The sequence below is a fragment of the Oreochromis niloticus genome, linkage group LG9, assembly GCF_001858045.2.
Source record: "Oreochromis niloticus isolate F11D_XX linkage group LG9, O_niloticus_UMD_NMBU, whole genome shotgun sequence".
NCBI lineage: Eukaryota > Metazoa > Chordata > Actinopteri > Cichliformes > Cichlidae > Oreochromis > Oreochromis niloticus.
In genome coordinates, this window is record NC_031974.2 from 25,057,259 (window position 1) to 25,073,253 (window position 15,995).

Genomic DNA, 15,995 nt, shown 5'->3' on the forward strand with positions numbered 1-15,995 from the left:
CAACCAAAAGCGAGGGTGGCGAGAAACAGACTAGGAACGACTCCAGACTGGGAAAACTAAACCCTGAATCCGCAGGAAGACATGGAGGAAGTGACGCAGGGAGGTAACACAGACGGATCAATAACGCACACAAGAGGACACATGCTATAAATACACACAGAAGGAAACGAGGAAACAGCACACAGGAGGGAGATACAGCTGAACCTAATGAATCCGAGAGACAAGGAGGACACAAGCTGAATACACTGACATCAGGAACGGACCTTCAAAGTAAAACAGGAAATACACAGACTGGACAGAGAACAGAGGGAGCACGAACTAAAACCCTAAACACTAAAAAAGTCTAAACCCAAATACATACACAGAATAAACTGGAACATAAGATCATAATAAAAACACAAAACGCTGGGTCAAATGACCAGGACTTAATTTAGAGTAAACAGATGCAACCTTTAATTGATGTGATTCTGTGAGAAAATTCAACACATCACATTGGACAGGAAAAGATGTTATTCCCTGTTGCTGGCATTTCAGGAAGGACACTTGTACATATTTGAATTGTACCTGAAACACTGTTTTACATTTCTACACACAACAAAAATAAATAAGCTGCTTCAAACATCTCCAAAGTGAAATTTCAATGATTTTAGAAACATCCATCCATCCATTCGCTTCCGCTTATCCTTTTCAAGGGGGCTGGAGCCTATCCCAGCTGTCATAGGGCAAGAGGCGGGGTACACCCTGGACAGGTTGCCAGTCTGTCGCAGGGCTAACACACAGAGACACACAACCATTCGCACTCACATTCACTCCTGAATGAGGACAAACTGTAACCCCTGGTGATCTCTGCACCTTCAGGACCCAGCCCAGACCTGCACTAGGAGAGGTCAGGGAGATGCTGGTGTCTGCAGTCTCACTGGGGAATAAAAGGTACCAGGATTAAGAAGGAAGCAGAATCAAACACAACACTTAGTTTCTTGTTTACACACCCGGTAGCTATGGACCAGCATTAACATATTATTGTTATGCTTCTTGTGATTTGATGAAACAAAGAGTGAACAATTCACTCTTATAGATCTTTGCAAACTCTAAATTTGATTCCTTGGTTGCTAAACACTCAGTCTCCAATAACTAACCTCTAATACTGTCTGATTGCTCCTTGCTACAGTGGGCTTTGAGAGCATTTTTGATAACGGCCAAAAATAAAGAAAGCAGTGAAAATATCAGATAAATAAAGTGACTCAAAACTACAGAGAATAACAGATCCTGTCTTTAATACATTTTTCTATACAACAATTAAATATGTTTAAAGCTATGATTGAAAAACTCTTTTAATAACTTTGTTACAGTTTATAAAAACCAAAGGATCGATAATAAACGCAGTAATCACTTATTCATGTCACTATTATTATTCTCGCTTTGTTCCAAGAGTTAGTCCATACTTGTTTTTCTTACCAGTAACAGAGAGTCTGACCGAATCACTTAATGGGGAGCTGAATTCACGACTTGAGCCTCTTTTCTTATACTGACACTGGTACAATCCCTCGTTATCAAAGTCCACATTAGGAATACTGAAGGTAGCAGAGTTTGTGTTGGAGGTTTGGCTCCTCGTGAATGAACCCTGAATTTGACTCAGAGTGAACGATCCACCTAAAACCTGAGTTGAGACTGAACATGTGATTTCAACAGTCTGACCCCAGGTCACCTCACCAACAGGGCAAATGGAAATACGAGGTTTTGGAAAACTCACTGAAAAATATCAACATATGAAAGCATTATCTCACCAGGTTACTGATTCTATTATTGAAAGAAGAGAATGAAACAAAGAACTTGGCAAAGTGGATTTTTTTCTTACCAGTGAGTCTGACAGAGGAAGAGCTGAACCTTTGACTTGTTTTCATGTACTGACACTGGTACAGTCCATCATGATCAAAGTTCACATTGTGAAGATTGAATGTAACAGAGCTCGTAGAGGATGTTTGACTCTGACTGAATGAGCCTGAAGTCTTCTGGAGGATAAAAGTTCCACCTGAGAACTTTTCTGAGACTGAGCAAGTGATGCTGACGTCCTGACCCCAGGTGACCTCATTACTGTACAAGGAGATGGTGGGCTCTGGGTTGCTTACTGAAAAAAAACAAATGCCATGGTGTTACATGAGCCAAGGCACAGGCAAGTTCAGATCAGATCATATTAGTGCCCGTCGTATTGGCTGATGGCTTAGCTGATATCATTGCATGTATGGAAATGAAAAACCTCAGTAACTTGAGGGGCTTAGGTAGAGTTGGATGTCTCGAGACCGGTCTTGGTCTCGAGACCACTTTTACGTGGTCTTGGTCTCGTCTTGGTCTCGACTGACTTTGGTCTCGCTGTCTCGGTCTTGCGTTCTCAAATCGACATAGTGTTCGGGAGATTTGGAGTCAGCCATCAGCGGAGCGGGGGGGGAGGGGGGCTTACTGGGCTTAAGCCCAGCTCATTTTTTCAGAAGCATGGGGTCTTTTGGAGTGTAATTTGTTAGTTAGATGCCTGACTGACAACTGTATAAAAAAAAACAACACACGAAGCACAGAGCTCACCGTCGTAAATTCCCACTAATTTTGGTATGATCCGAGCTCAGGCACTAGGCGACTGCCTGCGAGTTTGCTGCAGACAGAGGAGAGCTTAAGTTTGACCAGGTACCAAAGCAAATCATTCGTACTGTACAAATAATGTAAATATGACGTGTATCACAAAAGATTGATATCAAACTGATCACTTGGTTGCGTTACTTGCTCTTCGAGTGAATCAACAAATGGATAAATAAAAAGCCAACAACAATGCCGTCTTTTTTTTTTTAGAGAGAGTCTTAGCCTACATTTCATATTTTCAGTTGTTACCCTCCACGGCTAAACAAACTCTCTAAATCGGTTTCAGTTATGTACTGATGTACACAACAATGGACATAAGGGGCTTCTTTCAAAGAAAAAACTCAGGTAGATGTTATATATATTATGCTTTGTATGTTGTTCAGTATATTTCTATGCAAAACAAGAGGAATTTCAATACACAGCAGTATATTCACAGTTGAAACCAGATATTTACATACACTTTAGGGAGAAAACATAAAAACTTTTTTTTTTACTGTTAAACATCAATTTAGAGTAAACTTGTTTTGTTTTAGATAAATAAATGTTGAAATATCTTTTGAATTAGTTAAATGTCAGAATAAAGAGAGAGAGAGCTGTCTATTTGATCACTTTCATCAAATTTAGGAGTACATATACACTAAGTTTATTGTTAATTAATAAAACTCCAGAAGATTCCACTCTGAGCTGAAGAAGCTTCTGATTGGTTAGTAGAGTCCATGTGAGTAAATTGGTGACACACCTGTGGATGCATATAAGGCAAAACACAGAGCCTGTTTCTTTGACAAAATCAAGAGATATCAACCAAAACACCAGGAAAAGAATTGTGGAGCTCCATAAGTGTGGCTCAGTTTTAAATACAATTTGGTGCCATTTGCAATTAAGAAATACAAACAATTTCTCTCTTTACTCTTAAAGTTAACAAATATGTTTTTATATTTATCAGTCTAAAAAAATAAACATTTAGTCTGATTTGATGTTACAATTAAAAAGTGTTTGTGTTTTTATCTGAAGAGTATGTAAATATCTGGTTTCAACTGCATATTTGATGATGTTGGTGTTTGGCTTGATTGTCAGCACAAAGAGGGAGAGAGAGGAACAGAGAGGGAGATGGAACAAGAGCAGGTGAGACACACATGTTAGTCAAATAGTTGTTTGCCAAAACTCATCAGAACATGTATCTAGTACCTAGTGTAACTTTTAAGATACCATTTGTTACTTTTCAACTTCTATATTTGTTAAGTTATGCAGGCTTGTTTGCACAACAAGGCTAAATAATTATATAAACATTTCTGAATCTGAATCTAAATTTGTAGAATTAAAAAATAAGTGTAGTGCAGGTCTATGATGATTTTTAGTGCTACTATCATCTAGTTCTGATTCTGGTTCTGTCTTGGTTAAGTCCTAAGTAGTCCTGATTTTGAACTGTTGTAGTCCTGTTTTAATTCTGGATCAGTTCGGGTCTGGTTGAATTGGGGTTTAGTCCTCGTGTCTTGATACAGCCCCGACTTTGTTCTGCCTTGCTGCTTAATTAAAAAACTAGTTTAAGGTGATATATATTTTTTCCTATATGAAGTCATTCTTTTTTAACAAACTCAAACTGAGCCTAATAATCTTTCAGTCATTTGTACCCTCACTTATTTCCTTTCGCTGCTCAGCTCTCACACAGTGGCTGAGCTATGCTCCAATCCCTCCATATTGTGGCCAATCACATGCAAGGATATAGGATAATATCATTATGTGAAAAACACTGAGGGTGAGAGACGGGACAGTCAAGTGGAGCGTGCGTCTGTCCTCTCAGTAGTGAGTGAGACAGTAGACAGCAGTGAGGAGGGCTGTGCGAAAGCAAAACACATAAATATGCCTGACACCCGTAAACGAAGCAGCATCTGGCTGCAGTTTAAAGACTTTTTTGTCTCGGTCTTGGTCTTGTCTTGGTCTTGATACCCTCTGGTCTTGTCTTGGTCTCGGATTAGGCGGTCTTGACTACAGTTAGGCTTAGGTGGAAACTTTTTTTAACCCTGCAGCTTTTTGAACACAATAGTTTTAAGTTATTGCTGCTAAAGAGAAATGTTTAAATTAAAGAGTTCACTTTTTTGGACAAGCACTGAAATGCTGCGCTGCACATATTGTAATGCTGTCTAAAAAGAAAAATGACTTTTTCTAACATTGCATGAATTAGAAAATACTTTCAACAGTCACATTTTTAGGATCTTTACGGTAAACGCTTTTTCAAGATGAAAAGTCTGTAAATTAGGCTTTAAGTGACGTCTGAGCTCAAAGTTCTTCACAAGCCTTCAAAATAAAGGTCAGAACATCAGAAAGTTTGGTGTGTCTAATTGCTGCTGAAGTGGAAATTCTGTTTGTCTAATTAAATAAAATCACCGTTAAGATATGTATTACATTTTTTAATTGGAAAATATTATTAAAACATTTTTTCAGTAAGAAACAGGTTAACATGGAATCTTTAAACTATGCAAATCAGTTATCTCATTAAATATGCATTAAGCTGCAGACATGTTCAACAGACAAAGTGAGTGTAATGAAACAAACACCTAAATTTGTTTGTTTAATTCATTTGAACATATTTTCAGGGAAAGTAAAATATGATGGAATGAGAACTAACTAGAATCTAAGTATTGACAAGTACATGAAAAAAACAGCTATTGTAAAGTGATAAGACCATAAACATTATAGAAAAGTTTTCTTACCTGAACAGACGACGCCAGCATCCCGACCATGGTGACAGTAATAACTAATATAGCTGCTGTACCTACAATTGTCTAGAGAAGTTTCACTTCCTGAACAGTCCACATTACTGTGCAAGAAAGTTCCTGTACCTTGACCAAAGTAAGCAGACCCAAGAGCCTCCAGAGCTATCCCACAGCTCTGCTCTCTACAGACCACCTCAGCATCTTGTAAGTCCCAGTCGTAATCACACACTGTTCCCCAGGAATAGTAAGGGTAAGAGTAAGAGTTACAGTTATAGATTTCAACTCTTCCAGAGCACTGAGTGGACCCAGATCCAGCTAATCTGATCAGACCTATCAGGAAAAAGACAATATGAACTATGTTGCAAAAATGTCTTTAAAATTAAAATGTAAGTATGACAGGTTAGAACAGACTGACCTGCAGAAGGTGAAGATGAGACCACGAGATAAGCAGCTATGGGAAAATAAAAAATTGAATATTATCAGGACATAAAGTTATTCAGTCTAAAAATACTGTAAGAAAAGTTGTTATAAAGTTTTTTAGAGGGTCTCTGTAATAAAGAAAAGTATTAAACATTATCGAAAATCTGTTTTACCGAAGATCAAGAAGTGAAGCGCTCTCTTCTCTCTGCCGTCCATGACTGAGAAAAAAGGCTGCTGCTTGATGTCTTATCTCTATACAAGAAGATCATGTGCTCTTGGAGGGTTTCTAAAAAAAATGATATTGTATTAGATAAGACAGGGCACAGTCATGCACAGATCAGGTCATTTTAGTGCCTGCCATGTTGGCTCATGGCTTAGCTGATACTACTTTATGTATGTAAATGACAAATCTCATTTAAGGAGTGTTATTTGAAACCACTCTGCAGCTGACTACCACTTTTTTCTTTTATTGCTGTATGTGATTTAGTGTCTGCTGGCAGTTATGCCCATATTCTAATGAGATAAAACCAGCTTGATTTGTATTTACATTTTTTATTGGAAAACACTTTAAAAAATGTTTACATAAGAAAGTTAACAGGTTAAAATTATATATTTAAAAGATCCAAATGAGGTGTTATCTATTTAAATATACACTACACTGCAGAGATGTTCAAAAGGCAAATTGTAGTCAAGCAAGACATTTGAACATCTGTTCATAACTAGGAAAGTAAAATATGATGGAATGAAAAGAAACCAGAATTTAAGTATTGATGAGTACATGAAGAAAACAGTTATTATACTGTTCACACTATTCACACCCTGTTCCCCAGGACGAGTAAGAGTTATACTTATATATTTCAACTCTTCCAGAGCACAGAGTGGACCCAGATCCAACTAATCTGATCAGACCTATGAGGAAAAGACAATATGAACTATATTGCAAAAATATACTTAAAATAAAAGTGTAAATATGACAGCCCCCAAAGGGGATCTAGTGCATTACTTGCGAGAAGAGCTTGCAAATGAGCAGCACAAAGACTGAAACTGATGAGGAATGTAGGACATTTGAAAAGAGTTGTGTCATAAAAGACTTCTTCACCATTTTACATTGATGACATTTTTCTGAATGTTTTCCACAATTTGTAGACAGTTTTTGCAGAATAGTGAACTTCTATCCATCTTTACTCCTGAGAAACTCTGCCTCTCCCCTCTGGCATGTTTAACACTAATTTTTTGGGGCATGCACTCTACTGCAACAGTTGGGAAATTGTTTGTCATATTTATTTAATTTTATGATTGTGAGTATTTTAATACAACTACTTGTATTTGTCCAACAATTCCTCAGAGTGGCACATTTAGGGCCCAGAGCCAAAAAAGTGACACATAGTGGTAACCCCCCCCTCCCCTCCCCAGAAACTATGAGCAAGCACTTTGGCATGATCATAGGAATGCTGTAGAAGAGAACCAGTATAAATAACAAGTATGATTCAATGCAGAGAGGTCTGTTAACACATAAGCTGTGTCCCAAAACGTCGGCTGCATCCTTCGGAGGACCCGGCCTTCGCGGTCTACGTGGGCCGGGTCCTTCGAAGACCGAGAAGGCCGGAAGTGCGAGGCTGTGAAATGGGACGGTCTAGCCTTCAGATTTGCGTCACCGCTGTGTCTGTGGAGTTTAATAAACTCGGCCGTCTGCTCCTTGCTGAGTGAGAAATATGACTGAAGAAGAAATCCAGCTGCAGCCTACACCCTATTGCAGCATAACTATGGGAGGATTCAGGTTTACCTGATCAAGCACTAATATATGTTTATCAAAAAGGAACATTTTAAGCCTAACGTAAAAGCTGCTCTTTCTGACATATCACGCAGGGATAAGAGCAGAAAAAGTAAAACGGATCCTTTAGAGCAGTCTGAAATCTGAGCTTTGGCTCACAGGATTACTTGTACATTTGCTGCGTAAAACCTGTACAAAGGAAGCAAGGAAGAGACAAGGAGAGAGGAGTCAAAGCAACAAGGATATAACATGACACATTATTGATTCAGAGCTGGTATAAAGCCATGTCAATATCAGACATGACACAGCTCCATCATGATCTCAGATATTTGTGTTCATGACTTCTATATATTGAGGCCTAATTACTGTATACTGATATTCATAACCTGCCACAATGAGATAAGAATGGACAGATACCATCTCCTGGTCACCATCTAGTGCAGAACTGGGCATTGTATGTGCTGATTGTCCCGAACCGGCCAGTGTGAAGTCAATGAAAAATTAAGATCAAACGTAAATTATACATCATGCAGTTTGTCTCATTTCAGCTACTAAACACTGTTTGATAAATTTCTGATCAGAAGATGGGACATTTGAAGAGTATGGTATAAACATCTGAACAGATAACATTTAAAGATAGAAAGTTTTGAAAATAGAAAAATACAAAATATGAGATACAAAACACAGAAAAAACTGATAGTAGAGAGCTGTATATTAATATGGATACAGCGCTGTTGTGCAGTGATTTTGAAAGGTTCTCCAACTAAACACTAAGACTTCTGGTACTGAGCTGCTCTAAAGGACACAGAGCTCACACAGGGCAGCAGAACCGACCAGCAAACAGGATGTTCATGTGGGGTTATGTCTGATGAAGAAGAGGAAGGGGTGGTCTGCGATGAAAGAGTTTAAATTGCCCCGCATTATCTTGCCTGAACAGTACTCAAACCAACACATATCCACAAAAGTAGCCTCAGTTGCCTTCTCGTGGACCTTCACAAAAGCCTTGTGGATGACTTTTGAAAGTACCAGATCTTTGTGCCCAGACATGCCTGTGACAGAGAAGTGAAAGGAGAACATTTTAAATGAACATAATGCTGCATTTTCATTTGTTATCTGAGAGGATTTTTCAAATTAAAATCTGATAAGGCTAGGTGGTGATATAGATCACCTGGCTGAGCTGACAACCAAAATACCAAATGTGCTGCAGGAGCCGGGGTTTGACTGTTTCCAGACCATTTCCTGCATGCCATTCAACTCATCCTCTGCCTTTCTTCCTATCTTGACTATTCTGTCAAAGTGTAATATCTGCAAAATAACCATGAAAAAAAAAAAACCCTTCATAATGTCACTTTAACAGCCTGTCATTAGTGATTAGTATCAGAGAGTACAGCTGGTTTAGGCAGGATGAACCAGAACACCTCCCTGACTGTCTGTCAGTATTACAGTATTAAAAGTATCAGGACTGTCATGTAAAAGTCCACCAGTCCATTCAAAACCCAGCATCAAAGCTTAGATCCTGCTTTTAAAATCTCACAGTAGTATGATCAGCAAACAAGACAAACAATCTGCTGAAATAAGCAGCTCCATGGTCTTTTGGAGAACTCTGTCACTGCTGGAGCATTGTTGCTCTACACTCTGTTCATAAACACCAACAAACTGCAACGTATGTCTCACCAGAGAAGTCACACTTTGTGTGATCAAAGGCGTCCACCATGCTCATGCTGCTCAGGACTGTGTTCAGGTCATACGTCTCCTCCAGTGTAAAACGAGGCAGCCTCACATCAATGTAACATGTTTGCATCTTGCCTGGATGAGTCCAAGCTACAAATTTCTCGGAGGTCAGCTCCTTCTCCAGCTGGGATGGAAACAATATCAGTCATTGTGGTGAACTTATCAAGTAATCGTTGCCATTGTCAGTAGTCATAATCAGATGTAATAGTTGTTTAATTGAACTGTTTTACATTTTATTTGATACACAACATTTTACCAGTACTGGTAAATTGTTGTGTTCTAAATGTTATGAAGCCATCTGCATAACATTTACACATAACACCTTACCCTGGGGGCACCTCCAGGGTAAGGTGTTCCCACCAGGCATACACTGTGACCTGCTGGAGAGAATAAATCTATCGGCCAGACTGGGAACACCTGATATTTTCTCAGATAAGCTGTAGGAGAGAGGGAGGTTTCATTGTGCCATGCATTCATAATGCATGGCACAATGTGCCACACTTTTCAGCCGCAGTTTATTCATTTTTCAGTTGTTACTTTTTCATATTTTGACAATGCGTGAACATCTTTTGTAGAAACATGTTTTCATATCATATTTAATATATTTCAAGTGTTTTTCTTCTTCGTTTTTGTTTGGAGTTTAACGTGTGTAAATGTGCAATGTGAGGTGCTGCACAGTTAAGCAGCATGATTCATTCAAGAATGTCATTAAAAGTTTCAAATTACTTTGTTTACACAGTTTTTGATGTCAAGCAGTTTTCAAATGTGACTTAATATCTGGGTGTTTGTCAGTTTTAGACTAATCAGTCAGTCTAATTTTTTTTCTTTGTTTAGTTGACTAAGAAATGAGTCACCAGGAACATCCCGAGTGTGTAAGTGTTCTACCTTCTCCAGTCCTGTTGTATCATCCTCGATCTCTGCAGGTAAAAAGATGAGCATGCTCACTTCCTCCCCACTGTAAGGCATCTCTAGAATCTGTCCAGCAGAAGGTTTCAAACATTACTGCACATAAATCTACTGATACACATACATTACAATCACTCAGTCCAGCAATGAAATCTGATTATGCAGTGATTTATATCAATATGATAAATATAATGGTTACCTTGCAGTTTGCTTCTTCGATGAAGGTACACGCAAAGTTTCCTTCCTGTTTCATCATCTTCACAGGCTTTGAGTCATTCTGAAGACAAACAAGAAATTACATTTGACATTAAATATCATTTTTTAATATATACATTGAAATATTTCTTGGATGCAAAAGTGGATTAAATGACTCTGAAAATGAAAGAGATAAAAATTTGCCCTTGAAGCTGTGTGTCATGACTACTCATTTCCAGTCTCATAAGTCACATTGCTTTTATTAAAGTAGTTTGTAAATAAGCTTTGTATGTCGTACAGAGATAAATCTTAATTGTCTCACACTGGGGTTTAATCAGGGCTTGACTGGGACAAAAAATCGTTCTGGGTATTTTGACTAGAGACCGGCCCAACATTACAGGAAAAACCATAAAGCCTTTGAATGAAAACAAACGCTTTTTGACAGTGATGTACACTGTCTTGTTGGTATACATGCATCAATCTAATAAACTTAAACCTACACCTTCCTCCCTATTCTGGTATTTGAAACAGTACTTAGTTTAAACCCAAAGACTGCTTGGTCGAGTTAACCTCCTGAATTATCTACAACACATGGTGGAAACCTGAAATTAAGACAGAGAAGACTAGAGGTGAGACATGGTCATTACTGAACATTAAAAATAATAAATGACAGATTTAGTGATATTTTCATAAACTATTCATTTACCACATCAATAAACAGCATGGCAGGGCAGAATATTTTTTCTAACATGGCAACTTTTAAAAAGTGAAAGGAGACAGAAAGAAAGGTGAAAAAGAATAAAACTTAATTGACTTTTTGATGGCATTTTACACACAGTAGTGGTACAGAATCTAGAAAATGTGGGAAAATACTGGCATCATATACAGTACTTACTTCTGAAGAAATTATAATGGGACCCTGAAAAAATTTACTATGTACATTTGACATCAGATGAAAATGTTGGTTGTAAGATTCAGATAATCTTACAACCAACATTTACAGGTCTACCTAAAAAAATCAGACAACTACAGCTCATTCAGAACTCTGCTGCTCGAGTCCTCACTAAGGAAAAGTGGACCACATCAGTCCAGCTCTGAGGTCTTTACACTGGCTGCCTGTCTGTCAGAGGATAGACTTTAAAGTTCTGATGCTGGTCTATAAAGCTCTGAATGGTTTAGAACCAAAATACATCAGTGACCTCCTGACCCAGTATGAACCTTGCAGATCCCTCAGGTCACCTGGATCCTGTTTTTTTATCAGTTCCTGGAGTCAGAACCAGACACGGAGAAGCTGCATTCAGCTTTTATGCTCCATATATCTGGAACAAACTCCCAGGAAGCCTCAGATCAGCTGAAACACTCAGTTTATTTAAATCCAGGTCGAAGACTCACCTGTTCTAAGCTGCATTTGAATAAAGCACCAAATCCGAACTGTTTTACTTTTAAGCTTAAATTTCAAAACTTAGATTTTAACTACTGATTTTATCTACTGTTCCATTTTTTTCATTTTAAATCATGCTTTTTATTTGTTTTTGTTTTTTAATGTCTCTGTAAAGCACTTTGAATCACCTTGCTGTTGAATTGTGCTATATAAATAAACTTACCTTGCCTAATAAAAGCTAGATGTTTTAAATCGCTAGGGGGGCCAGGTATGATGTTTGCTGGAGCTGTGGCTCCAGCAAACATCAGCTGATACTAGAAGGTAATATTAAATAAATTGTAACAACAGCTGATCAAGCTTAAAGGTGCTGCTGTTGTTTAATGCGACCTCCGCTGGTTTCCTCTTTCTGGCGCAAAGTGGGCGATAAAAAAACAAGAGAGACAGGATTTGCGACAGAAAAGCCGAACAGCTGATCATTGATCAGTTTCATGATTGAAGTAGCAACAGGAGAGGGAGGGGAAGAGAATGAGAGAAGAAGAGGCAGCTGTGCAGCATAAAGACAGAATAAATCCAGCTTTGTGTCATTTTCATTGTAGCTGAAGTACAGGACAAATCGCATTCCTTTTCAGCTCAATACAAAACACGTAATATTTTCTCTGAATACGGGACGATTCCATTTTTTATGGGACGGTTGGCCGCCTCGGGTCTCTCCTCCTTATCCTGCCTCACCTTTCCCTTATCCACCTGCTGGCCTCCACCACTTGCTAATGTTACTGAACCTGTGGAAGCTCTGCCATAGCCACCACCAAACAACTGAATTATTTTTTACACATCTGCCAGCATCTGGCCAATCCACCACCTTTCATTATTTATACCGTCACGAAAAACAAAACGACACACACACACACACACACACACACACACACACACACACACACACACACACAGGCCCATAGAAACGAAAAATCACCATCGGCCCACTGGTATACCCGATGGCCAGTTCAACTATGGGCTTAATGAAGTCTCACACTAATCATTTTAGCTATTCACCTTTAAAGCTTCCTTTTCCATTATAATTGGCTGTCCCTCTTTAACAAAAGATGCGGGGACGATCTTTCTGACATATCACGGAGAGCCAAGAGCAGAAAAACAAACCGATCCTTTACAGAAGTCTGAAAACTGAGCTTTGGCTCACAGGGATTACTTGTACATTTGCTCACCTCATGATTTGAAACTGTCCATGTTTAATATGACTAACCACAACTGCAACAGTGTATACACTTTATAATGTTATAGTTTCAGAAACTCACATTTCATAGTCAGTGTTCTGTTTTATGAGCACTTTTACCTTCTTGAGCCAAAATTGAGCATCATAAGTTTTAGACCACGAGAAATCTTTCTTCCAGCTGCCTCTGAAGTGGGTGGCAGTGAACAACACCAGCCTGGTCAGTTCATTCAAATCATCTTCATCCACCACCTCTGTGATGTTACCTGCTGACCAAAGTAAAACCAAATGTAAACATTGAGAAGTAAAGCCTCAAAGACTGCAGCAAAGTTTTCATCCACAAATCTATGAAAACATGATGGACCCCACACTCTTTCAGCCTTTGTTGGCCAGAGAAACATGATGAGTTTTACAAATGCTGTTTAATCGAAGTATATTCTCTGACTATTGGTGAAACCTGAAGATATTATTCATCAGCACAACATGTGAATATTTAGAACAAGTATGCATGCAGAGCAATTCTGGCTAATCACTACAGCACACATGTAACAACTCATTATTGAAGTACTTCAAAATCCTGCTTTTCTACCTGAGATAAGATAAATTAGGTAAACAAGGGACATCAGGTAAGCAGGTAAAGTTACATTCATGTGCTGTTCCACAAGATGGCGCTCCTCCCTATATTTCTTCATACACACCCTCAATGCTCTGCATATACTTGAGTTGAGCTTCAGTCAAGGTCAACACATCTGGATGTAAACAAAGTATTCTGGTGCCTGGCAGCCACCTTGGAAGTGAATGAGACTACCATTAATGCTATGCCAGCACAAACAGGCAGGGAGCCAAAAACGCTTTTCATAGAAGGAAAGAGTTAATATTAAAATCTGATGGTATTTTAAGCTGTGCTGTAGTCCAACTTTCACAGAACTCATTAAACTCAACTGCCTAAACTCATATTACCCTGAGAGAGTGGGACAGGAAGAGTTTGACAGATAAAATATAAAATAAAGATACATAAACAAGAAGATTAAAAAATATGAGAAGCAGCAGTGAGTGGGTTTGGCTGAAAAGAAACAAGTAAACAGAGGACTGTACAGACACTGAGGAAGGTGGTTCTGGGATCCAGAGATTGAAGCACTGTGGGTTAAATCAGGATTAACGGTGGAAGGAGCCCTTTGACAAACCCTGGTCATAGGTCTGTAAAGCTTCTTCACTCTTTAAAACTATCTTAAGTACATCTACCATCACTTCTGAGCAGCAGAAGGGAAAAAAACCAAAAAAACATGTATTCAGTATTTTCATGGTATCCTTACAGGTGCACACTCCTCCCCTTAGAGGGACTTAGCAGGAGCAGTGAGTCCTGCTTATGAAAAACATGTGAACTTGAACTGGACATTAGATGAAGTGATTGTCGGTTCATGTGTAAATGTGATCCACCTGGTGTGTTTTTCTGCACCCAGTTGTTGACATCAATCCTGACCTCTTCAGACCTGGTCTTGAAGTCCACAGACTCCAGCTCTGTGCTGTAATGTTTCTTGCTTTGTATTAAGAATTTCTGAAACCACAGACGACACATTTATAAATTGACTCCAGCAAAGTCTCTGACATCACTGATTCTGATTTACTTCAGGCTGACATGATAAGAAAACACAGTTATATCCACACGAACACACATGCTGAATCACACATGCTTCATATCAATCATTAACACAGTTTTAGATTCTGATCAGTCAGAAATCACAGCATTTCTCTCTCTGCCTCTCATTGACTCCAAAACACATGAGCTCATGAAGAATCACACTCTACATAAGAAGAAGAAACAGACCTGAGTAAAGGGGCAGGACTTCTCTCTGTACAGTCTGTTAGCAACACTGAAGGTAAATGGCGCCTCTGGCCTTTTGAGTTCAGTGAGAAGTTTGGCAAAGCTGCTGTGAACATCACCCCAACAATCCTTGGCTTGCAAGCACTGTGGACAAAACACATTAGTGGATTCAAAGAAGAACACAGAGAAGAAAAATACTGGAAAGTCATGTGTGACGATGTTAACTCTGCAAAATTCTTTTATTTGGTTTAAACTTTGTGTTTAATTGCCTTTCATTTTAGGTAAGTGTTAAACTAACTTTTGATTTTCTTTCTTTGTTGTTAGATCATTTGTTAGCGTTTGTTTCCCCTGAGTGCCCAACTTCTTCAACATACCCAAGGAACCTTTCTGTTATCTGGATTCACTTAGCCTAACATTAGCAATAAGTGGTCACATGAAACCTGCACGTCCCAAAAAAAGGTGTGTTGGCATCATCTAACCTAAAAGCGGTGTTTCATAGATCATATTATTTGTCATCCACAAAAAAATAGTCCCTGTGAGTGCCAACTATTACAGAAAAGTTATCAAATAGTGATAAAAAAAAATCTATAAAGAACAAGAAAAACTAGAGTAAAACACTTTCTTAAAGTACACATGCTTAATGCTGCAGAAAATCAATAATCTTGTGATTAATCGCACAGAGCAGAAAAATAAACACTTGAAATCCAGCTGATTATTTTATTATCTTATCACTGAATGTTCTCTCAGTGCTGCTGTATTTCTAAGGTGATGGCAGCAACTTTCAACTGGCTCAATTTAAACATTGAAGGTTACAGTCCCATGGGTTGCAACTTTAAATAAGTAGGTTAGCACATGGTTGGAGAAAAGCAGCCAGGTTCGGTCTCTCTCTCTCTCTCTAGCTTCACTATCCAATAAAAAGTGTATTTCTCAAAGTTAGTAGGAAGACTGTTTGTGCAGCATTGATCCCGTTGGAAAGATTTTACCTTTCGTTCAATAAATCTCAGAAAACTGGTTTGGTTTCAGTCTCAGTTTATTTTTCCACATTACTCTGGAGTTACTTTGCTCATTTAGGTTGTCATGTTGACTTGAGTTTAGTTTATTTGACCTCTTTTAAGGGTCCAATATTATCACTTTTGTATGACTTACTGTGCCCTCATGTCTAACCAGCTCAGTCGCTCACATTAGGTTTCAGACTATAATAATATCAC

At 38.6% G+C, this 15,995-nt stretch overlaps 2 protein-coding genes across 2 annotated transcripts in view; both read right to left on the bottom strand.

Moving 5' to 3' along the window:
- Nucleotides 1–1,405: 1,405 nt before the first annotated feature.
- LOC109200393 (deleted in malignant brain tumors 1 protein) lies at nt 1,406–6,185 on the bottom strand. The gene is made up of 5 exons (XM_019355947.2): nt 5,930–6,185; nt 5,752–5,787; nt 5,334–5,666; nt 1,856–2,125; nt 1,406–1,749 (listed from the first exon to the last, which is right to left on the bottom strand). The coding sequence occupies exons 1-5, from the start codon at nt 5,970–5,972 to the stop codon at nt 1,409–1,411; spliced, it is 1,023 nt and encodes a 340-aa protein (XP_019211492.1). The 5' UTR covers nt 5,973–6,185; the 3' UTR covers nt 1,406–1,408.
- A 1,991-nt stretch (nt 6,186–8,176) lies between these two features.
- The window catches only part of LOC109200391 (uncharacterized), a 108,022-nt gene continuing 100,203 nt past the window's right edge, over nt 8,177–15,995 (bottom strand). Inside the window, 8 exon segments of the mRNA XM_025910362.1 lie at nt 8,177–8,382; nt 8,385–8,576; nt 9,202–9,382; nt 10,144–10,233; nt 10,364–10,441; nt 13,089–13,234; nt 14,403–14,520; nt 14,791–14,931. Coding sequence (XP_025766147.1) covers nt 8,339–8,382; nt 8,385–8,576; nt 9,202–9,382; nt 10,144–10,233; nt 10,364–10,441; nt 13,089–13,234; nt 14,403–14,520; nt 14,791–14,931 — 990 coding nt within the window. The 3' untranslated portion in view covers nt 8,177–8,338.

What these genes read in the sequence shown, in the direction of transcription:
- LOC109200393 (XM_019355947.2), bottom strand. Translation starts at nt 5,972, where the DNA reads ATGGACGGCAGAGAGAAGAGAGCGCTTCACTTCTTGATCTTCG. An exon ending in CTCATCTTCACCTTCTGCAG is followed by an intron (nt 5,667 to 5,751) that starts GTCAGTCTGTTC and finishes TTTTCCTGATAG; the next exon opens with GTCTGATCAGATTAGCTGGA. An exon ending in TGCTGGCGTCGTCTGTTCAG is followed by an intron (nt 2,126 to 5,333) that starts GTAAGAAAACTT and finishes GTTTTTTTTCAG; the next exon opens with TAAGCAACCCAGAGCCCACC.